The following is a 25494-nucleotide window of genomic DNA, read 5'->3' as shown; positions in this document are numbered from 1 at the left end:
TCCCATAACTTCATAAAGAACGAGCGTGCCCATTATTTTACTATGAAAAATGTTATTTGAAAGGTATTGCAAAAAGTCACAACTCTTGGTAAGTATATTGTATTATCACTGGACAATAACATTAAAATACGGAATATTATATAATATTTCCTTATGACTCGAAAGCTATAAATTATTATTGTTCAAATGTAAAAGTGCAAACTTTAGATATCTACGTTTCGAATCATGTTTATGATTGCCAATGTCGATGCATGCCAACGGATTGAAGATATAGTTACTCCAGCAGCAGATACTATCGAACTGGGTGAATGTCAAGGAAAATCTTCTTCCAGCATGTCCATCACTCACAGATCTTACCTGCTCTTTCCCTTGCGTGTATTTTCAAGTGCGTGGTAAGATGCGCTTTACGAGTAAAACTCTTACCACATTCAGAACAAATAAATGGTCTTTCCCCAGTGTGTATTGACTGATGTCTCACAAGATCTCTATTGAGAGCAAATCGCTTATCACAATTAGTGCATGCATATGGCCTCTCTCCAGTGTGAGACCTCTGGTGTACGTTTAGATTTGAGTAGCATGTGAACCCTTTTCCACATACTGTGCACACATAGGCCCAATCTCCTGTATGAGCTGCCTTGTGTTTGACAAGTCTTGAGTTGTCTGCAAAACATTTTCCACACTCTTCACACGTATAAGGCTTTTCTCCAGTGTGTGATCGCTTGTGGATAACAAGGGCAGACGTACAAGAAAAGGTTTTCCCACATTCCACGCATATATAGGGTTTCTCTCCCGTGTGAGTTCTGTTGTGTATGAACAAAGAGGAGTTACTGGTGAAGCTCTTACCGCACTCCCAGCATACGTAGGGTCTCTCTCCTGTGTGGATTCTTATGTGAGTGGACAGTGTGGCGCTGCTAGTGAAGCTCTTTCCGCAGTGTGTACATGTATAAGGTCTCTCTCCTGTGTGTATTCGCTCATGTATTACAAGAGAAGACCTCCTAGCAAAGCTTTTGCCACAATTATCACAGGAAAAAGGCCTCTCCCCCGTGTGCGATCTTTGATGTATGATGAGATGTGAACTAGAAATACAGCTTCTCCCACACTCTGTGCATGTGTACGTCTTCTGTACCTTGTATGGTGAATAATGAATTGTTAGCTTTTGCATTTTCAGATAAATTTTGCCTTGTTTCTGGCATTTATTCTTTGATTCGTCTCTGTTTTTACGAGCCCGAAGAGCGCTTGTATATTTTTTTACTTCACCTTTTTGTTGCTCTTCTAGACTTTCATCTAGAGAATTTTCATCAACGTTCGTATGATTGAGTTCTGTGCATGTAATGGCATCTGTGGTAGAGTTTTCAGATGAGTTTTTCTGCTTCTTGTTTTTTGTCTCCTTTACTTTTCGCTTTGAATACAGAAGCTTACCTCCTTCTTTTAAAAGTGGTGATTGTCGTGCTCCTGGACAAACACTGTCTCCATAATCTAAACACAAACAGATAGTTTAATGAACTGTATCAAGCTTGTGTATAACAAAGTATGTACATTCCTTTAAGTAATGAGTCACACAAATATTAACAATTAATAGTGGAAAATGTGCCCAAAGCATGCACATTTTCTTAAGGGAACACTCCAAGCACCATAACCACTACAGCATGCTCCTTATTGTAAATAGTCAAGCCATTTTAGGACAATTTGACTTCTCATCTGGGGTCTGCTCCTACTTAGGAGCTTTCGTTAAATCTCCTGAGCTAACTCATGAGATTCAGGGCCAACTTGTTGGCTGAGAGTATTAACTGATCTCTCTTAGCCAATGAGCTAAGCCTTATTTCGCCTTTGAGGGCTGGAAGCAGCAGGCTGATTTGTGGTTGAGTACAGAGAGTTGACAAGAAACAAGATTATTACCTTTTACCTGGCATTTTATCATCCTGGACTCCAAGTAATCCTAGGTGGGGATCATACCACCAATGCTATACTCAAGGAGCAGTTGACCTGCTCCTTTCTTGTAAGTACCATTTTATATATACCGTATTTATCGGCGTATAACACGCGCCGGCGTATAACACGCACCTCATTTTCAGAAGGAAATTCCAGGAAATTTCCACCCCTCCCATAGTGTTCCCCCCACTTTCCATAGTATTTCCCCCCCCCTTTCCATAGTATTCTCCCCCCTCCCATAGTATTCTCCCCCCCCTCCCATAGTATTCTCCCCCCCTCCCATAGTATTCTCCCCCCCTCCCATAGTATTCTCCCCCCTCATCCTATAGTGTTCCCCCCCTTCCATAGTATTCTCCCCCCTCCCATAGTATTCTCCCCCCTCCCATAGTATTCTCCCCCCTCCCATAGTGTTCCCCCCTCATCCCATAGTGTTCCCCCCCCCTTCCATAGTATTCTCCCCCCCTCCCATAGTATTCTCCACCCCCATAGTGTGTCCCCCCTCCCATAGTGCCCCTCCCATAGTGTCCCCCCCCCTCCCATAGTGTCCCCTAGTGCACTTTCCCTCTGTCCCATATTTACTTACCTGTCTTGAAGCGTGGGCCGGCTTCACAGCGCGCACCGCGGTACTGGAACTTAAATTTCAGGTTCCGGTTTCTGGCAGGACTGAAAGGAAGTGTGCACACTATTGTGTGCACACTTCCTTTCAGTCCCGCCGGCACTGGAACTTAAATTTCAGGTTCCGGTTTCCGGCGGGACTGAAAGGAAGTGTGCACACAATAGTGTGCACACTTCCTTTCAGTCCCGCCGGAAACCGGAACCTGAAATTAAAGTTCCAGTACCGCGGTGCGCGCTGTGAAGCCGGCCCACGCTTCAAGACAGGTAAGTAAATGTGGAATATCGGTGTATAACACGCACCCATGATTTTCTCCCTATTTTCAGGGAGAAAAAGTGCGTGTTATACGCCGATAAATACGGTATTTTATTGATCATCATTTTATTCAGTGAGCACTATTGGTTGTCTCTTTTTATTTGAGCATTGGACATACCTTTGACGGAGGAAGTTTACCCCATATCCCATAAGCGGGGATTGTACCGCTGTACACCTTTTACACTAGAGCTAGCTATAGCTCTTGTACATATGAGTTTTATACCTACTTTTTATATTCATTTGTCGTTTTAATACTGGACATATTGCACTATTTGGTTCTCTTTTTGTTTTTATCTTTTGCATATGAGTGGATCTACACGGATGAGGACAGCGAGGACATTGTTCCTGCCAAAGCACCTTATAGACCAGTGATGGCGAACCTTTTTGAGCCCGAGTGCCCAAACCGCAATATATGCCAACTTTTTTTTTCTTAAAGTGCCAACACGGCAATTAAACCTTAATACTGAGGTTTAAGTTTAGAAAAAAACAACTCGTACTGTTGTCCGAACTAATTAACAACTTTTGTTTTAAAAGAACACAACAACAGAGAGTTCAATGATACAAATTTTAAATAATGATATAAATAGATAAAATTAAGCTTATATTTATTAGTATCTCCAACAAATGCAATACATACACAGTCTGCTGAATACACACACACACACACACAAGACTGCTGAATACAGAGACTGATGAATACACACACACACACAGTCCGCTCAATACACACACACAGACTGCTGAATACATACACACACACAGACTGCTGAATACACGCACACACACACACACACAGATTGCTGAATACACGCACACACGGACTGCGGAATACACGCACACACACACACACACAGACTGCTGAATACACGCACACACACAGACTGCTGAATACACACACATACTGCATTGAGGGGTGTAGTGTATGTGTTTGTGTGAGGTGCTGTGTGTGTGTGTGTGATGTGTGTGAGGGGTGCTGTGTGTGTCTGAGGGTTGCTGTGTGTGTGTGTATGTGGGGTGCTGTGTGTGTCTGAGGGTTGCTGTGTGTGTGTGTGTATGTGGGGTGCTGTGTGTGTGTGTGAGGGGTGGTGTGTGTGTGGGGTGGTGTGTGTGAGGGGTGCTGTGCTGTGTGGGGAGGTAAGGGTGCTGTGCTGTGTGGGGGGTAAGGGGTGCTGTGTGGGGGGGTAGGGCTGCTGTGTGGGGGGGTAGGGGTGCTGTGTGGGGGGGTAGGGGTGCTGTGTGGGGGGGTAGGGGTGCTGTGTGGGGGGTAGAGGTGCTGTGTGGGGGGGTAGAGGTGCTGTATGTGGGGGGTAGCGGTTGTAGGGGAGGGAAGGGATGCTGTGTGGGGGGTAGGGGTACTGTGTGGGGGGTAGGGTTACTGTGTGTGTGGAGGGGTAGGGGTACTGCTGGAGGGGTAGGGGTACTGTGTGTGTGGGGGGTAGGGGTACTGTGTGTGGGGGGGTAGGAGTACTGGGTATGGGGGGGTAGGGGGAACTGCTGGGGAGGGGAGGGGTACTGCTGGGGAGGGGAGGGGTACTGTGTGTGGGGGGTAGGGGATGTGTGGGGGAGTAGGGGTACTGCTGGGGAGGGTAGGGGTACTGTGTGTGTGGGGCGGGTAGGGGTACTGTGTGTGTGGGGGGTGTAACGGACCGTTTCAGCATGAAAGGGGAAAAATCCGTTTAGGCGATAATCCCCTTTTCTGGATACAGGCACAGCTACTGCAGAACACCACACTCCCGATCTGGATACGAAATAACACTCCGAACTGGAACAGCTGAACAAGAAAAGCATACAATCGGCTTACACTCTTGGCAGTCAGCTTACAATCCAATCCCCCCCAAGAACGAGACGACACTTCATTTTGAGGGTTAAGCAGGAACTCAAGACTGGGACACCCAGTCTGGCTTTTATTACCAACAAGTACATACAGGACACTCCCAGGGGGAGGATGAAATTAACCAATCACATGGATGTACCTCCCACACATTTCCTCCCCTTAGATTAACACTTAACACAATTATACTGTACACCTTTTTCCCCAATTCCTGGATGTACCCCAAATACATATGCTACACCTCCAAAACAGGTATCCCCTGATAGCCCTTATTCAGGGGGACAACATATGCAAGAATAAGCCCATTCGGATAAATGGTTCAGGAGTTATGGGACTTTAAAGTATTGACCGACCGCATGGGTAAAGTATCCGAAAACAGTTCCATGCATTTTGGCCCTGCGGTCGGTCACAAACAAGGGAATGAAAACAGACGAATTGCCTGTGTTATAGAGCCTGGAGAGGGTTTGAATGAATTCCCTTGTTTGTGGGGTTCTTTCTACCGAACGGCGGGTCATTCGGTAGTTTTTATACGAATTTCTGGAAGTATGGAGGTCTCAGCGGTGTTTGCCTAGTCAAGTGCCCGATTTCAGTTCCAGACACTCGACGGCAAAACACCGCTGTTCGGCAGTTAAAGATGGCCGCCGCCACGTGTTGGTTTCCTGAATGGCGGCCACCCAGAGGACAAAGACCACACTGCACTGATTGCCAATTACCCGTTTGCAACATTGTTGCAAACGGTAATTGGAGGCACACTTAGTCCTGGGTGGTCTGGTTGTTCGGTAGTTTCCTCAATACAAGGAATGGAGGGATTCTACCGAACAATCAGATGAAGGCTGCATATATATATAACCCAGGTTAACTGCATACATAAATACATATACAATATACAGGCAGTACAATAGGATATGCTTCACAGTCTTAAAGGGACAGTAGTCCCAAAATGTCCATCGCTGATTTTAAAGGGCCAGTAGCAGCAATATAAATTAGTACATGCCCAAATATAGTCTTTAAAGTGCAATATGTCCAGGGGCCATAGTCAGCGGGCAGGAGGCTAGCAGCCAGGCTTCTCCAGCCCACAGTGGCGAAGTTGGTTTCGCCACAGGGGGGTAGGGGTACAGTGTGTGTGGGGGGTGGTGGTACTTCTTGTGGTGGGGGTAGGGGTACTTCGTGTGTGTATGGGGGGTAAGGGTACTGTGTGTGGGGGGATAGGGGTACTGCTGGGGGGGTAGGAGTACTGTGTGTGTGGGGGGTAGGGGTACAGTGTGTGTGGGGGTAGGGGTACTGCTGGGGGGTAGGGGTACTGTGTGTGGGGGGGTAGGGGTACTGCTGGGGGGGTAGGGGTACTGCTGGGGGGTAGAGGTACTAGGTGTGGGTGGGTAGGGGGAACTGTTGGGGAGGGTAGGGGTACTGCTGGCGAGGGTTGGGGTACTGTGTGTGGGGGGGTAAGGGTACTGCTGGGGAGGGGTACTGTGTGTGGGGGGGTAGGGGATGTGTGGGGGGTAGGGGTACTGCTGGGGGGCTAGGGGTACTGTGTGTGTGTGGGGGGTAGGGGTACTGCTGGGGGGGTAGGAGTACTGTGTGTGGGGGTAGGGGTACTGCTGGGGGGTAGGGGTACAGTGAGTGTGGGGGGTAGGGGTACTGCTGGGGGGTATGGGTACTGTGTATGTGGGGGGTAGGGATACTGCTGGGGGGTAGGGGTGCTGTGGGGGGGTAGGGGTACTGCTGGGGGGTAGGGGAACTGCTGGGGGGTAGGGGTACTGTGTGTGTGGGGGGTAGGGGTACTGCTGGGGGGGTAGGGGTACTGTGTGTGTGTGTGGGGTAGGGGTACTGCTGGGGGGGTAAACGTGTTTAAAAAAAAAAAAAAAAAGTATTTTAAATCAGTTTCTTCATCCCCCCCTCCTCCTTCTTACCTTTAATGAATGAGGGGGGGGACACAGAGCCATCCCTGGTGGTCCGGTTGTACTGCTTCCGGGACGGGAGGCAGGGGGAGGGATTGGGGAAGCAGCTCCCCTGTCCTCCCGCGCGATGCAGTGTGGAGCGTTGCCATGGTAACGCACGGCAACACTCCACACAGCATCGCGCGGGAGGACAGGGGAGCTGCTTCACAGATCCCTCCCCCTGCCTCCCGACACGGAAGCAGAGTAGGCGCCTGCTGTTTCGGGCAGGCAGGTGCCTACTCTGCATTATTGGCGAACCTATGGCCGCGTGCCCACAGAGAGGGCCCGGCGTGCCACCTGTGGCACGCATGCCATAGGTTCGCCATCACTGTTATAGACTCTGTGATCCCAATAAGAGCATTTTAGATAAGACCAGGGCCGCCATCAGGGCATGACAACCGTGACAATTGTCACGGGCCGGCGGTCCTGGGGGGCCCGGCCGCCACGTGTATCAGCGGAACTGCTGCCGGTGCATCTGCACCGGGGCCCACACGCTGATGGGGCCCATCAGGTGGCCCAAGCATTTAGGGTCACCCAATGGGCTATATTATCTTCAGGGGCCCGGTCAGCGCTGTAATAGCGCGACCGGGCCCCTTTAAAAAAATAAAATAAATGCAGCCGGAAAGCAAGTGCTGCTGGGAGGAAGTGACGTCCGGTCACTTCCTCCCAGTTTACTCCGCGCGGGAAGGAGGAGAGAAAGGCCGCAAGGAGAGGCAGCCGACGCACATCATCCCCAGCCACCCTCCTGCGACGAAATAGTAAGGAAGAGGAGGGTGGCTGAAAATGAGGTGTATGTATGCCAGTGTATGTGTGTCAGTGTATGTGTGTATGTATGCCAGTGTATGTATGTATGCCAGTGTATGTATGTATGTATGCCAGTGTATGTATGTATGTATGCCAGTGTATGTGTGTATGTATGCCAGTGTATGTATGTATGTATGCCAGTGTATGTATGTATGTATGTATGCCAGTGTATGTGTGTATGTATGCCAGTGTGTGTGTGTGTATGCCAGTGTATGTGTGTGTATTCCAGTGTATGTGTGTATGCCTATGTATGTATGTATGCCAGTGTATGTGTATGTATGCCAGTGTATGTGTGTGTGTATGCCAGTGTGTGTATGCCAGTGTATGTGTATGTATGCCAGTGTATGTGTGTGTGTATGCCAGTGTGTGTATGCCAGTGTATGTATGTATGCCAGTATATATATATATAAATGTATTACCCTTTGTACAGATGGATACAAAACAAAGCTGGCTATAAATCTTCCAAAACGCCATTTATCTGACTGCAACTGATGGACATTATTTTTTTTAATTTTTTTTTTAAATTCTTTATTTTTGCGTGTATTGGCAAACAAGATAACATAATTCGTGATCAGCAGGTAAAACATTTTTACAATACATGGATACTTTCGCCACTTAGCTTAGTCTACACAATTTTATTTTTTAAATATGCGGGATTACCCAAGTTTCCCTGTCAGTTGTCCTCTAGCTCATGACTGGGTAGGGCGGTGATATTGGGCCTTATGTGCCTTGTGGCCAGTGTACAATACGCCCTGGTAATTAAGCTTTAGTGAGGCACTCATAGTTGGGCTTGGGTGCCCTCGAAGCCGGGTGTGAGGTCTCTTTTTGTTAAGCTGTACCTGAGGGCGGGGGTTATGCTTTATGCACCCAGAGGGCTGCTATTTTTGCGCTGGCACGCCGCTTGATAACGCTAGGGGGGGAGGGTGCTGAGGTACTGAGCTAGATCTAAGGCTTACGGAGTCGGCAACATAACATAGTAGTAATAGAATACCATATAGAAACATATAAGCAACTTTTGATCCCTTTTAGATAAAATGAAAAGGGGAATAATATGCAACATTTATAGGATTTGTGCGCGTGCATATGGTAGTGCACAGGCGACACTCAGTCCCAACGTTCAGGGTGGCTGTGCCGTTGTCTTGGGTGCGTTTCCTCTTGGCACGAACGGGGTGATGTCTGCTACATTCCAGGCTGGGTGGGCTGTAGTCTGTGGTTGTGCTGTCGGTAGGCCGAGGGCTTGCAGGAAGTTCGAGGCTTCAGCAGGGTGTGAGATAGCGTGTGTCTTCCCTGCCTTGCTGGCAAGTAGCCTGCGGGGGCCCCACTTGTAGGTAATAGACTGCTCCTGAAGCACTTGGGTTATGGGCTTAAGAGAGCGCCGCCAGGACAGGGTGTTTCTAGAAAAGTCTCGGTAAAAAGCAAGCTGATCGCCTTCAAAGGGCACCGTGGGAGTACCCCTTACTGCCCCCATAATAATGCCCCGGTCAGCGTCACGTACCAGTTTGAGCAGGACTTCCTTAGGCGTCTCCTGGGCTGAAGTAGTTGTTTTATTAAGCCTGTAGCAGGAGTCCACTAGTATCTGTTTGGAGTGCTTGGGCATAAGAAGGGTGGCAAGGAGCCTCCTGCAGTAGTGGGGAAGTTCTGTATCAGTTATTGCATCCGGAATGCCTTTTATTCGTAGGTTGCGTGCCCTGGCTTTGTCTTCCAAATTGGCTAGTTGAGCCTGGTGATCGGCATATTGTTTCTGCAGTGCTCCTATGGCAGTATCTGTGGCTGTCTGGGCAAGCTTGTGGCCTGCCATGCTTTCCTCCATAGCGTGCATGCGGGTAGTGAGTGCGGATACCTCCTCCCGTATTGGCGCCAAGTCAGCCTTGAACATGGCTTGAATCTCCGCAACCAGGGCTTTGATATCTGCCCTCGTTGCGGGGGCAGAGTCCCCAAGCGCTGTGGCCGCCAGTGGCTCCGTTCGTCGCCTCGGTGGGGGAGAGAGGTCGGCTGTACTGCTGTCCTCGTCCGAGGACAGATGCGGGTAAACCTCCGCGGGCGCCATCTTGGCGTGTGTCGGCCTCGCTGCATTCCGCATGTAAGTGCCAATATCTTGCGAACCCGAGCCCGGGTCCGGTCGTAGCTTCTTGCTTTTTTTCCCCATATCGTCGGGGCTCAGGCAGCTGCCAGAGGAGGTCTGGTTGCGAGGGTTTTTCGGGCTTTTCAGTCTTTTTCTCGGGCTGAGTATCAGAGCAGCTCCGAAACGCGTCCAGCTCGTTTGGGCGCCGGCTCCGCCCCCTTGGACATTATTTTTTTAAATTATGTTATATTTGTATTCCTGGACCCAGCAGCTGGTATACCAAGGTGCCAAGATGCCATGTCCATTGTTTAACTGCTGGAGTTAAACCTGCTGATCATAGTAGGTATCTTTCCGCTCCTCACTCAAGAGAAAGCATTGGCTGGTAGGTTATTTCGGAGACTGTAAATATGTATGTATGTGTGTATGCCAGTGTATATATGTATGCCAGTGTATATATGTATGCCAGTGTATGTATGTATGCCAGTGTATGTATGTATGTATGCCAGTGTGTTTCTGTCTGTATGCCAGTGTGTGTCTGTCTGTATGCCAGTGTGTGTCTGTCTGTATGTATGCCAGCCAGTGTATGTATGCCAGTGTATGTATGTATGCCAGTGTATGTATGTATATATGCCAGTGTATATATGTATGCCAGTGTGTGTATGTATGCCAGTGTGTGTATGTATGCCAGTGTGTGTCTGTATGTATGTATGTATGCCAGTGTGTGTCTGTATGTATGTATGCCAGTGTGTGTGTGTGTGTGTGTGTATGTAAGTGCCAAGATGCCATGTCCATTGTTTAACTGCTGGAGTTAACCCTGCTGATCATAGGAGGTATCTTTCCGCTCCTCACTCACAAGCATTGGCTGGTAGGTTATTTCGGAGACTGTAAATATGTATGTATGCCAGTGTATGTATGTATGCCAGCCAGTGTGTGTATGCCAGTGTATGTATGTATGTATGCCAGTGTGTGTGTCTGTATGTATGTATGCCAGTGTATATATGTATGTATGCCAGCCAGTGTATGTATGCCAGTGTATGTATGTATATATGCCAGTGTGTGTCTGTATGTATGTATGCCAGTGTGTGTCTGTATGTATGTATATATCAGTATGCAGTATGTGTATGTATATGTATGTTTGTCAGTATGTATGTCTGCATGTATATGTGTGTGTGTGTGTGTGTGTGTGTCAGTATCTCCCTATGCATGTGTGTATGTCTGTTAGTGTGTGTGTATTCCTGTGGGTGGGATTTGGAGGCGGGCCCTGTGGGCGGGCTTGAAGGGGGGCCCAGACCTTGAGCTGTGCTAGGGGCCCCAAAATTTCTGATGGTGGCCCTGGGTTAGACTATTTTATTTGGACTATATTTTATTGTTATTATTGTTTGATATTACCGTATATACTCGAGTATAAGCCGACCCGAATATAAGCCGAGGCCCCTAATTTTACCCCCCAAAAATGGGAAAACTTATTGACTCGAGTATAAGACTAGGGTGAGAAATGCAGCAGCTACTGGTAAATTTCTAAATAAAATTAGATCCTAAAAAAAATATATTAATTGAATATTTATTTACAGTGTGTGTATAATGAATGCAGTGTGTGTGTATGAATGCAGTGTGTGTGTATGAATGCAGTGTGTGTGTATGAATGCAGAGTGTGTATGAATGCAGCGTGTGTATGAATGCAGCGTGTGTATGAATGCAGTGTGTGTATGAATGCAGTGTGTGTATGAATGCAGTGTGTGTGTATGAATGCAGTGTGTGTGTATATGAATGCAGTGTGTGTGTATGAGTGGTGTGTGTGTGTGTGTGTTGCAGAGCCTTGGTGGGGGGTGGGCAATTTTTTTTTATTTTTTTTATTTTAATTTTTTTTTATTATTATTTATTATTATTTTAATTTATTTAATTTAATTATTATTTATTTTTTTATTATTATTTATTATTTAATTTTTTTTTTTTTATTATTATTACTCTCTTTTTTTTTTCGTCCCCCCTCCCTGCTTGATACATAGCAGGGAGGGGGGCTCTCCTTCCCTGCTGGTCCAGCATTGGTAGTTCAGTGGGGGGGAGGAAGGGGGCTGTCAGAGCTGTTACTTACCTGTCCTGCAGCTCCTGTCAGCTCTCTCCTCCTCCACGCGGTCTGTGCAGCTCCCAGTGTAAGTCTTGCGAGAGCCGCGGCTCTCGCGAGATTTACACTGGGAGCTGACCGAGGTGCTGAACGGACGGCGCGGAGGAGGAGAGAGCTGACAGGAGCTGCAGGACAGGTAAGTAAGATCTCTGCAGCCCCCACAGCCCCATTGTCTGTATTATGGCAATGCAAATTGCCATAATACAGACTATTGACTCGAGTATAAGCCGAGTTGGGGTTTTTTAGCACAAAAAATGTGCTAAAAAACTCGGCTTATACTCGAGTATATAAGGTAGGTTTCTCTGGCGCAGCCCTTATCTCTTCTTGTTTTTTCTCTCTCGGCTTAGTTTAGACAATGAGCTTTCGCCTCTCCTGGAGGTAGGAAGCAGCAATCTGAAGACTCTAGGCATAAAACATAAAACGCTTTGACTTTTTACAATTGTGAGGGGGCAGGGCACTCCTGGCACCATAACCACTACATTGTTTCTAGTGGTTATGGTGCTTAGAGTATTGCTTTAACCCCTTAAGGACACATGACATGTGTGACATGTCATGATTCCCTTTTATTCCAGAAGTTTGGTCCTTAAGGGGTTAAAGGGTTATCATGAAAATGAGAATTACTTATTTGAAGTTTAGTATAGAGGTGGCTATGTTTTTACCTTTACAAGAATTCCCAAAATAAATGTAAACTAGCAGTATAAATGGTTCATTTGTGAACAAAGCGAGCGACATTGTACATTACCCTTCTAGTCAGTTGGTTTCAATGAATGCAGATAAACATTGTGGATGCCTAAAAAAACTCCTCATGTCTTCTTAACTCTCATTTGGCTGCTATTTCACAAATATGGAATGCATGTATTCTGAAACTTTTAAATAAATTATATAAGTTACTAACCTGGGCTGACATTAACAGCATCACTCTGATCACCATCCTGAACAGTAACTGTGCATAGGTCCTCTTCATACTCTGTTTTTGGCACTAGTTCAGAATCCATTCTGTGTCCCCTGTTAACATATGACACAGATAAGTTAGATCTACAAAGAAAGGGTGCACTCATCAATCAGAATCTAATTATACAATTAATGAAAACTCATTGTCAAAATTTTTTACCAGATGTTAAGTCAAACTGAATGCAACCAGAAGTATCACAAGTAACATTCTTACAAACATGCAAATCTCAACATCAACATATATAATTACATCAACAATTTTATAATTATTATTTTATTATTTATATAGCGCCATCAGTGTGCAATGAGTGGACTAACAGACATGTAGTTATAACCAGACAACTGGACGTACAGGAACAGAGAGGTGGAGGGCCCTGCTCATTGAGCTTACATTCTAGAGGAAGTGGGATATAGTGACACAAAGGGTACAAGTAGGGGTACGAAATAGGTTGTTAGAAGAGGGCTTAGTAGGTAATTTTTGACAGTTGCAGGAGAGAAGTCATGGGGGGTGTGGGATAAAAACCTGCTAACAGTTTAATTTATATGCTTTCTTGAAGAAGTGAGTTTTCAATTATTTTTTTGAATGAGTGGAGTCTTACGGAGAAGGGAAGGGAGTTCCACAGAAGAGGTGCAGCCCTGGAGAAATCTTGGAGGCGAGCATTAGAGGTGGGAGTACGGACAGAGGATATACGTATGTCTTTGGCAGAGCGTAGGGGCCTCGACAGGACAAACTTGTGTATTAGGGAGGATAGGTAGGTTGGAGCAGCATTATGTAGGGACTTGTAAGCAAGCACCAGGATTTTAAAATGAGCCCTATATCCAACTGGAAGCCAACTCAGGGATTGACAGAGCGGGGAGGCTTGCCGCGGTGCAATCTGGGAACACGTAAGACCACTGAGAAGGGTATTGCAGTAGTAAAGTACCTTGAACAGCAAGTGTGTCCTACCATAAGGATCTTTAAAAAAATAAAAAATAAAAGCAGGTAATAAGACAAGAGGGTACACACACCATAAATTGAGAATAGTGAGGGTGATACCGGAGAAACTGACGGAAGCCAAGCACAGAGAGATGGACACAGGTTTCTTCAGGAAGGAAGAGATTCTTTATTGGATCACCGATCGGGACTCAGAGGGACTAATGTCACCAAAATACAGCAAGTTCTGAGCCCCGGACAATAGTGCAGGCTCCTTATATAGGCATATAACTCCTCCCTTATTAAGCTCCACCCGCACATTCTCTTAACCAATCAACACAAATAAGAATTAACTTCCTGTTTGACCGCATGGCTTGTCCAGCACAATGGAGGAGGGGGAATACTATATCCTGTATTCTTGCACATGCTCCGTACACTACTGATCGTATCTTGCCTCGTGCAACCAACTGATCGATACGTCAGCATATGCACGTACACATGCCACGTGGTAATCTCGGCCTACTAAATTTATTTTTTACCGAGATTCCACCACATTCCCCCCTTTGATGCCTCTTGATATTTTACAATTACTTGAGGCATCACATAACCTTAGTTTTGCTTACACCGCAAGTTACCTTGAACCAGACCAGACTTATCTTATGATGTGAATCTTCAACATTCATCTTCTTGCATTGGTTCTCCCTGATCTAGAGCCTTATATTTATATATCGCCATTATCTGTGCAGCAGCCTTCCTCTCTGCTATACTTCCTATCAGGCTTTGCACAGACCTAACTACTAGGGGTATAAGACACGGTAGGAGTAGACACAACAGTAAAATCAGTAGGACTCCACCTACCACTGCCTTAAGCCCTCCAAACCACTCATACCAGCTACCAAACCAACTACTTGGATTGTACCCTTTCCATACCTGAGTAGGCACATGCGCTAGTTTAACCATATGGCTAGTAAGCTCAGCTATTGCTTGCCCTTCGTCGTCTATTTGAAGACAGCAATTGCTTAGGTTAAACTTCCCACATACACCTCCCTCTACTGCCAATAGGTAATCCAAGGCTAATCTATTTTGGTAGACTGCTGTCCTCATCCTGGTGTTATGCTTCGCTAGAAGATTGAGCGCTTGTGATGTCTCATTTGTGATAATCTCAACCACCGCCTGTAATCTTATAATACGGTTGAGCATATAAATAGGGGTTCTATAACCAAAGGTACCATCCTCAGCCCACGTGGCTGGCCCATAATAGTCTATAATACGCTGGGGAGGCCATTCATTATCTTCCCAGGTGCCTATCTCTATGGGTCCCCTTTTCTTCCTATGATTCACATCATACACTTTAACACCTAAAGTCTCACCTGTTTCAATCGGTAACAAGAAGAAGGATGGTTTGAGCATACCCAACACACATGCCCCTTCCCAGTCCTGTGGCAGCTCCGAATAGGCTTTCTTACCACAGATCCAGTACAAATTGGCTGGGGCTCTCCAGGTAGATGTGATAGATAGATCAAACCACACATCCTTTAAATTGGCGTATCTAGCAAACGGGTTAGATGGTTCTGAGACATTTGAAGCCGACCACCAAGTTGTATTCTTTGTATCATCATCATAAGCTTTTTGCCCTAGACAAGTTAATTCTCCTACAGAAGTGTTATACATTATTCCTTTCCTTGCTATGCAAACATAACCTATGATGGAGGTCTTTAATCTCCACTCAGATTTACCTCTAACACTCATATGATAATCGGCTTGTGTAGATATTAGTTGGTCAACTGCCTCAGAACCGGACATTACCTCCTTTGCTTCCCAAGGCCATTGGTCTCCCATGTTAGTACCTCCACACACATAGCAGTTGGTAACATTAAGACTACCGGCAATACTTTCAGCTAGGTCAATGAACAGGTTTTTAGCGTTATGGGGGATCTTATTATCTATACTCATCTCTTCATAAAAGGAATGATATACTTGATGAGTCTGGGAGGATACCGTATCAGTCTCTATCCCTATAAACAATAATGTCCCAGGATCTAAACCCGTCCCGTATATCTGAAACCCAAATAAATTGCCATACTTATCTAGGAACTTGTCGGGGTTATTAATAAGTATATGGACTGGGTTGCATTCCATAGACTTACAATAAGGGCTAGTCGGCAACTTAGTCACTATCATGTCTTTATCTACTGTCTGTCCCCAAGTCGCCCACCCCACACAAGACCAATATGGGCAAAAGTTATAGTCTTTATTTGGGCATCTAGGACTTACATATTTATTTTTACTACTGGGACAAATATATTTATCATTAGACCCATACGTCCTCTCCCATCTAAGATCCCCACATACATTCCACGGCTTTCTACCACTCGATATCGCTTTACACGCATCAAATAGCAGAACACCCGAAGAATGTACGGATTCTAACACCGTCTTATTAATTAGGGTCCCCTGAGGATCTCCATTCCTGAGAGTCAACCAAATTGTACGAGGTTGATACTCTGGACTGAAGCACCTAGGTTCTCCTACTCCTAAATGGCACACACTATAGTCTATATTTAAGTATCTACATCTCGATACATCTCCTTTACACTCGTATTGTGAATGCCAAATTAGGGTTTGGGAAATATGGTTACCTGTTCTCGTAGTCTTAATGCATACCTCACAGCTAGGAGTGTCGGTACCTCTACCTTCCTGAATATAAAAACACATGTAAATAAACACAATCAAAAGCACATCTTTCGCCGTCATCCTCAGTCTTCGTCCGTGCGATGGAACCTCAGCTTCCAGGATGTGAGGGCTGCAGGGAATGGAGTTCTGCTCGTCTTCACAGGTGTCCCTTCGAGACTTTCCTGGCTTATACACTATGTGTTGGTAAGCGGACAGGCTTTATTATGGCCTTCTCACTCACACCTGTAACAATAAAATTTGTAATCCACAATAATTCCTCGTTACTCCGACTGAGTAGTGCGTTTCAACCGGATCTTGCAGGGATTCTCTGGATCTGCTGTAACTTGCCAAGAATCAACTGCTGCTGGCTTAACCCTGGAGTGATGTATCCACGGAGTCACTTCTGCTACTTTTATCGCTGTAGGGGTAGACAAAAGAACAACATAAGGACCTCTCCACTTGGGCCCTAACGGTACATTATTCCACTCTTTAATCCACACTTGGTCTCCTGGATGATAACTATGAACAGGGGGATAAATATTCACAGGTAATCTATCTTGTACCCATTTCTGTACCTCCTCCATAGTCTTACCCAACTCTACAACCTGCTGCCGAGTAATTCCTTCTCCCAACTGACTCAAATCCCCCCTTAAGTTACCAAGTACGGGAGGTGGTCGCCCATACATAATTTCAAAAGGAGAGAGGCCCATCCTTCTGGTAGGGGTACTGCGGATTCGCAATAGAGCTATAGGTAAGAGAACGTTCCACTTAAGTTGGGTTTCCTGACACATTTTAGCCAACTGGTTCTTAATAGTTCTATTCATTCTCTCTACCTTACCAGAACTCTGGGGTCTATATGCAGTATGAAGCCTCCACTTTATACCAAGCATATGAGTCAGTTGTTGTAGGCACTGGTGAACAAAAGCTGGACCATTGTCCGATCCTATAGAACAGGGTAGTCCATATCGGGGTATTATTTCTCGTAGCAGGAATCTCACAACTTCTCCTGCTTTCTCTGTACGAGTAGGACATGCTTCTACCCAGCCTGAATAGGTGCACACAATTACCAGCAGGTAACGATGTCCACCCGATTTAGGCATCACTGTAAAGTCTATTTGTAGATCGGACATGGGGAGTCCCCCCATAAACTGGACTCCTGGTGGCTTTACTGGTCCTTGTCTTGCATTATTCTTAGCACACGTTACACATCTGCGTACAATGGCCTGAGTCAAGTTGGACAATCTTGGTATGTAGAAATGTTTCCTGAGAGATTCTTCAGTACTGTCTCTCCCAGAATGTGTCCCGTTATGATAATTTTGGACAATTTCTACTGCTAGTGATGCTGGTATGACTATTCTTCCATCTTCTAGCTGATACCACTTGTTCTCCAAATACTTTCCCGGTTCAGTCTTTAACCACTCCTCTTCTTGAGTTGTATAAACTGGAGTCCATTGAGACAGTGGGGTTGGTATTAGAGCAGCTATATGCCCCACATACTCCTGTCTTCCTGATTCAGCAGCACGCTTAGCTGCACTATCTGCCATCCGATTTCCCTTGGTTACATCACCATCTCCTCTCAGATGCGCTCGACAATGTATAATACCGACTTCTTTCGGCTCCCACACTGCTTCCAATAGTTGTAGGATTTCAGCTGCGTACTTGATTTCTTTGCCTTCTGAATTCAGTAGTCCTCTTTCTTTATACAAAGCTCCGTGGGCATGAGTGGTTAAAAACGCATACTTAGAGTCTGTATAGATATTTACTCTTAAACCTTCAGCCAATTGTAACGCTCGTGTTAGTGCTATCAATTCTGCCTTTTGTGCTGATGTTCCTTTCGCCAGTGGCCGAGCTTCTATCACCTTGTCTATTGTTGTTACTGCATATCCTGCATAGCGGATCCCTTCTTTCACATAACTACTGCCGTCGGTATAATATTGAACATCGGGGTTCTGGATGGGAAAATCACGAAGATCTGGTCTACTTGAGAATACTTCATCCATTACTTCCAAACAATCATGTTGACTTTCAGTAGGTTGTGGCAAAAGGGTAGCTGGATTTAAGGTGTTTACAGTCTCTAAATGCACTCTTGGGTTTTCACACAACATTGCTTGATACCTGGTCATACGGCTGTTACTAAACCAATGATTTCCTTTGTAATCCAACAACGTCTGCACTGCATGTGGGACTCGTACATAAAGTTCTTGACCCAGAGTGAGTTTATCGGCTTCAGCTACTAGCAGGGCGGCTGCAGCTACGGCTCTTAGACAAGGTGGAAGTCCGCTGGCCACTGCATCCAGTTGCTTAGACATGTAGGCAACAGGTCTTTGCCATGATCCCAAGTACTGTGTCAATACTCCCACAGCCATTCTTCTTTGCTCGTGTACATATAAGTAGAATGGTCGTGTGTGATCAGGTAGACCTAATGCTGGGGCACTCATCAAAGCCTTCTTCACATCTTCAAATGCCGTTTGCTGTTCTTGGGTCCATAAGAAGGGATCGTGCTCTGTACCTTTGATGGCTGCGTACAGAGGTTTTGCTAGTATCGCATAGCTGGGAATCCATATCCTACAGAAGCCTGCTGCCCCCAAGAATTCTCGCACTTGTCTTCTATTCTTGGGTATTGGTATTTGGCAGACAGCTTCTTTTCTCTCTGGCCCCATAATCCTTTGACCTTCAGAGATATGGAATCCCAGATACTTGACAGTTGGCAAACACAACTGAGCCTTCTTTCTAGACACCTTGTATCCTGCCTTCCAGAGAATATGTAGTAGATCGTGCGTTGCTTGCTGACATTTTTCTTTTGTAACTGCTGCTATCAACAAGTCATCTACATATTGTAACAATACACATTCTCCTGGGATAGACTCGAAATCCAATAAATCTTGACTTAGGGCTGAACCAAATAGGGTAGGTGAATTTTTAAACCCTTGGGGCAGTCTTGTCCAAGTCATCTGGCGTTTTGAGCCCGTTACAGCGTTCTCCCATTGGAAAGCGAAAATACATTGACTTTCTGCGGCAATTCGGAGGCAAAAGAAGGCATCTTTGAGATCTAAGACTGTGAAGTAAGTAGCCCCGCCCGGAATTAAAGCAAGCAGGTTATATGGATTGGGTACAACTGGATGTATACTAACAACCGCATCATTGACTGCTCTCAAGTCCTGCACAGGTCGATACTCATCTGTACCGGGCTTTTGAACAGGCAGCAATGGGGTGTTCCAGGGGGAAGTACAGAATTTTAGGATACCATACTGTATGAACTTATCCAGATAGGATTGGATGTTCTTCTTAGCCTTCTGTGGGATGTGGTATTGTCTTAGGCTCACTGGATAAACCCCAAGTTTCAGTTCAATTTTTATAGGTGGAATATTGCGGGCCAGTCCTGGTGGGTTGTTCTCTGCCCAAACTCCTGGTATGTTAAATAATGTCTCATCACTCCTAGGGTTTTGGCTAGTCAACACTGTATAAAGTCGCCACTCTTCTTCCTTTGGTACGGATAAAGTCATAATACCTGAAGGTCCATTAAACTTTAAAGATGTTGTTCCATTTGGTAGGAACGTAATCTGCGCTTGTAATTTTGATAGCATATCACGTCCCAGCAATTGGACTGGACATTCAGGCATATAAAGGAATTGGTGTTTTACTACGTGGCCTCCCAATGTACAGAGTCGACTTTTAAGAACCGGTCTTTCAGCACTTCTTCCAGTTGCTCCTATCACAGTAATAGTCCTTCCAGATGGAGGAGCAACTAGATTAGTCACCACTGAATGTTCAGCACCAGTGTCGATCATGAACGCACTCCTTTTTCCCCCTATTGATACATCGACCATAGGCTCCGCTCGACCAAGGGGGATGGAGCCCGGTCGGTATCAATAGTCCTCCATGACCGTGTCAGCCAATCCTACGAAGTCCCTACCTTCTCTATCGCGGGACCTTTGCGCTGCTGGAATATACCTGTCTTCCCTAACACTTCCTCTGTTCCCATTACTCCCTCTATAACCATTACTCCCTCCGGGGCCTCCTCTACCTCTCGCTCTGCCTCTAAAGTTTCCGTAGCCTGCCCTGGGTTGGTCTCTCTCGTACTGCTCTCTTTGCGGACATTCGTTCCTCCAATGCCCTTCTTCCCTGCAATACGCGCACTGATCCCTACTCAAAGGCTCCCTACTCCATCTATTATTGCCTCTATCTGGGCCCCGTTTATCTACGCCTGCGATCGCTACCGCTAGCATATCAGCCTTTTTACGCATCTTGCGCTCTTCCTCTTTCTTACTTTCTGTATCCCTGTTCATATAGACCTTATTTGCTACCTCCATTAGTTGGGTGATGGACATACCTGCAAACCCTTCTAACTTTTGTAGCTTGCGCTTAATATCTCCGTATGCTTGGCTGACAAAGGCGGAGTTAACCATTCGGGAATTGTCTGCGTCTTCCGGATTAAAGGGGGTATACAAGCGGTATGCCTCCAATAATCGGTCATAAAAGACACTGGGCGCTTCATCGCTTTTCTGAATCACCTCAACTGTCTTCGACATGTTAATGGCTTTCTTTCCTCCTGCTTTCATGCCAGCAATTATAGCGTCTCTATAGGCTCTGAGTTGAACCATATCAGCACCATTTACGTTCCAATCGGGATCAGTGTTGGGATAATGTGTTGCGGCCCATGCTGCTGGATTAGCTTGGTTCAAAGCACGGGCTCTATCCTCTAGTGCTTTAATGGCTGCTTGATTTATTCTTGTCCTTTCCTCATTGTTAAATAAAGTCATTAGTAACTGCTGGCAATCAGCCCATGTCGGATTATGCGTCTGTACTATTGAGGTGAACAGATCAGTCATGGCTTGTGGTTTCTCAGTATACGAGGAATTATGGGTCTTCCAGTTTAAAAGGTCGGTAGTGGTAAATGGGACATATACGAAGACTGGGTCAGCGTGTGCCATTTGACCTGCGGCATCGATATAAGCTGACCCAGGATTTAGGCGAAGAGGCATCTGATAGTGCTTTAATTGTTGGGCACCAGTCAACTGTCGGGTTTGGATGGGGCTACGTAGAGAGGCGTCAGTCATGAGTTCCGGTCGGGGAGAGATAGGGTATGGGGATGTGGGAGGTTGGTTTTGGGAAAAGGTTGTAAATAAAACACTTCGAGCCGAGCTAGATGAAGCTTGACCGGAAGTCTGAAGTGGCGCCAAATCAGGATATTCGTTTTTAATGGGGGTGGGTTCTGGTTCCGGAAGGGGAGATTTAGTACGAGGGGGGGTGGATCCTGTACTGGAGGAGGAAGCGGAAGTGGATGAGGGTAATGAGGGGAGGGGTGCAGGACTTCCTGCGTTTGCGTCACTTCTTCTTAACGGAAAGTAAGGGGGCGGCAAAGGGATCTCGGACTCAGGGGGCGTGTCCAAAATGGGCCTAACACCAGTCCTAGTGGACGAACAAGTCCTAGCTACCATGAGGCGACACTGCTCCTCGTGGCATGTCTGGAGCCATTTTGGCGAGTCATTTACGGCCTGTCTCCAACAGTCAATATAAGGAAACTGGCCGTAAAGTTCAGGCCTACCTGATACAGCCACGTGTAAGCGCTGTACCAGAGTTAGATCCAAACTGCCACGTGGCGGCCATGCCGCAACCAAAGTAGGCCACTCCCTAGTGCACAAAGTAACTAAACGCACAGGAGACATCTTAACCCCAAAATCACAAGTTTTGAATCCCTTTTTAAAATTCTTCACCATACAACCTAAGGGATCCGGAATCGTTGACTGCGACGCACCCATACTTAACAATGGAACGTCGTCGACAACGAATACTATACACGCGTACTATTCAACAATCACACCCGTTTCCTCTGGCAACAGCACCACGTGGTACGGTTACCAAGTGAAACGTACACAATAACACAATAAACACTCAGGGAATTCCCGTACACACACAGCTGTTACACCAGTCACTATATAATCAATATTATGCCCTTTGGCGTAACTATACAGTCACCCACGCTATAATTCTCTATATACGAATTACCCGTCTATAACACACCCCAGTAACATCGTCTTTTACAAATAGCGGTTACAGTACGGTTAGCATAGGTCAAAGCACAAGTTAAGGTCACAATACAATTATTAGTGGTTATGGTGTTAAACATGCATTAGACGACAATGATTAGTACTTATATACAATGTCAGTAAATATACAGGGTTATGGTACCGTGCACTATAATACAGCAACACACTATTAACACTCTCGCTAGACGGCTGAGCTCGCGCTATCTAACAAGATATACACTTTACTAAAACAATCGTTAACACATTTACAATTCCCAACTAAACTATTGGCCAGTACCTTGAATGGACTACCTAAAACTATATACACCCGTTTTGGTTAGCCACACTGCCCAATCACCACATATATAGTGAGCTAGAGAACCGAATTTACACAGGCGCCTCTTAGTCGCACTATCAAAAGTCTAGTGGGTTCCAAATTTACACGCCTTCCCACTTAGCCCAGATAGGATGAGAACTAGCGAACCGAATTTACACAGGCGCCGCTTAGTCTCCCGGTCCCTCCGACCTAGCGAACGTAATATACACCCTAGAACGCTAGTCTAGACAAGACACCGGTGTCCGGCTAGGGCTATTTACACCAGAACCCCGCCTGACTAACCAAATCAAACGGTCTGACTAAAGAGCGTTCGATCGAGCGGTGCGCCTTCGCTCCTTCCCTCCGACAGAGGGGGCAGATACACAGATTCAAAACCCCTTTGGGCCTACCGCACAATCGGTATACCCCTAGTGGGTCCTGCCGTCTAAAACAGCAGTTGTCTTACCTCCTCGTTCCTGAACCTGAGTTCACACTCATCGACGGGGACACCCCAGCACTTCTCACGTAGAGGCCGATGATCTCCTGGACAACGGCCCAGTGGCGCCGAGACGAAGGGAGGTCCACGCAGAAGTTCAGGGGTGCAGCCGTAGAGAACGTGGGCAAAGATAGACCGTCTCACGCCTCTGCCTCTCAGCTACCGTTGAACGATGAGCTTCCCGGCCAATGCACCAAATGATACCGGAGAAACTGACGGAAGCCAAGCACAGAGAGATGGACACAGGTTTCTTCAGGAAGGAAGAGATTCTTTATTGGATCACCGATCGGGACTCAGAGGGACTAATGTCACCAAAATACAGCAAGTTCTGAGCCCCGGACAATAGTGCAGGCTCCTTATATAGGCATATAACTCCTCCCATATTAAGCTCCACCCGCACATTCTCTTAACCAATCAACACAAATAAGAATTAACTTCCTGTTTGACCGCATGGCTTGTCCAGCACAATGGAGGAGGGGGAATACTATATCCTGTATTCTTGCACATGCTCCGTACACTACTGATCGTATCTTGCCTCGTGCAACCAACTGATCGATACGTCAGCATATGCACGTACACATGCCACGTGGTAATCTCGGCCTACTAAATTTATTTTTACCGAGATTCCACCACAAGGGCAGTACAACCCTATCGTGAAATTATATAACTAAAATCACTGATTAAGGTTATTCAAAATTTCTCTTGTAATTTGCCCTTTTTTTTATGTACTTGTTAATTTTTGGAGAATTTTAAGCATTTTTAAATTTTATTAAACACGTGAAAACTCACAGCTCCAGCACAAAGGCGTTACAATTAAAAGCCTCTGGAGTATTCCACAGCCTTAACAGGGGCTTGAGGGAGCAGAAACACCTCCCTGGCTGTCAATCAGAAACGTCATGGAGGTTTTCTTCCAATTCCATTAGCTCCACAGAGCTAACAGAACGGGCAGTCACGCTGTGCTAGCAGGTGCCTGACTTCCCCCCTTTTTAATAAAATCGAGAAGTATTGGAAATCCGCATATGTGTGCATGCGCTCATGGCTCCAGCACAGAGGCGTTTCAGTTAGAAGGCTCTGAAGCATTATCCAGCAAAGCTTTCAAGTCTGTGCTGGTGAAGAAGGGATGGACTTGCAAATGTTTTGGACAAGAGACCTGCAGCATTTGTAAGCTGTTAGACATACCCCCTGTGAATAAATGCATGCATGTTTTCATTTGGGATTTATCTACTAATTAGTTAATTTTAAATATTTTTTGCAGTTTAAGGGGATGCTTGCTTCAGTGCTTTCCTACGGGGATTTCACTGATGCTGGATGTTATCATACAGAGCATGAGGACGTCCAGTGTCAGTTAGGCAACCAAAAGTCCATTAGGATCCAGGATGTGCCTCTTGTGGCTGTCTGATTGACATCCACTAGCGGAAGTCTCAGTCCTGCAAGGTAATAATTGCAGTTTCTCTAAAACAGAAATGTTTTGCATTGCAGAACTAAGGGGGACAGGGACAGTGCACCCAGACCACTTCAATGAGCTGAAATGGTCTGCGTACCTATAATGTCCCTTAAATACACTGCATGCAAATATGCTTCTACTACCACAAGAACAAATTAAAAATCAACTGATGAATACTTGTTCTTCCAGGATACTTTCTTATCAAATGCTATATAGATATGTCAGTTTAGGTGTCCCCAAAATGTGAATTCTAACCGTGGATACTATATATGGTGACTTTCCCTAGTGATGAAAAAAAAAATGAACTTGCAAATTCTGAAATTCAGCAAATATTTGTATTTTCCAATGTGGAATGGGACATGACATATATCATAATTTATCAATAGTCTCATTTGACAAATAAATTCAAAATATTTATGCATTACTTTTTACTGCCCGCATACCAAAGTAAAGTTAAAAATGTGATACATAGCGTGGGGCAGGGTGCTCTTTACCTACGGTTAGTGAACCTCTAATGAGTTTCAGAATAGTTTGTCTTCTTTAACCTATTACACAGCGCTGCGGTATAAGTTGGTGCTATATAAATATTTGTAATTATTTTGCAAAGACACGTGTTTTTACACTACTTCGAAATATTTACCAATATTTTTTTAATTATTGCTTTTTTATGTTTATACACTCCTCTAAACTATGGGTAATTTAAGATAGAATATATTTATTAATGAGCAGCTTTGTGTAAGGCAATTTACAGCAACTCTGATTTGCACTCTGCAAACTTCAAATAAAAAAGACATTTGATCCACACATTTTCCTGGCAATGTGATTGTACAATGTATAGAAGAAATGTCACCATTTATAAAATGTCACTTTTACATCTTTTTATAGGATAATTGCCCTTTAAAGGCAGATAAGCCACTGACATGGTGACATGGTCCACAGGTAATCTCTATTGCTATTTATCTAGCTTGGCTATCACCCTATAAAAATAAAAAATAAAAAGCTCAGTGGAGGGTTTTTACCATTCTATACAATCAGGATTCCCCAGGTCCTACCTGCTGCCAG

At 45.5% G+C, this 25494-nt stretch overlaps 1 protein-coding gene across 1 annotated transcript; it reads right to left on the bottom strand.

Annotated features, from left to right (window-relative positions):
* Positions 1 to 85: 85 nt before the first annotated feature.
* LOC134583044 (gastrula zinc finger protein XlCGF52.1-like) lies at positions 86 to 25494 on the bottom strand. Its single transcript, XM_063439796.1, has 3 exons — positions 25485 to 25494; positions 12509 to 12618; positions 86 to 1476 (listed from the first exon to the last, which is right to left on the bottom strand). The coding sequence occupies exons 2-3, from the start codon at positions 12606 to 12608 to the stop codon at positions 341 to 343; spliced, it is 1236 nt and encodes a 411-aa protein (XP_063295866.1). The 5' UTR covers positions 12609 to 12618; positions 25485 to 25494; the 3' UTR covers positions 86 to 340.

This window comes from Pelobates fuscus, chromosome 13 (genome assembly GCF_036172605.1).
Source record: "Pelobates fuscus isolate aPelFus1 chromosome 13, aPelFus1.pri, whole genome shotgun sequence".
Lineage (NCBI taxonomy): Eukaryota > Metazoa > Chordata > Amphibia > Anura > Pelobatidae > Pelobates > Pelobates fuscus.
Note: the sequence above shows the minus strand (reverse complement) of the source record. Positions and strands in the feature narration are given on the sequence as shown.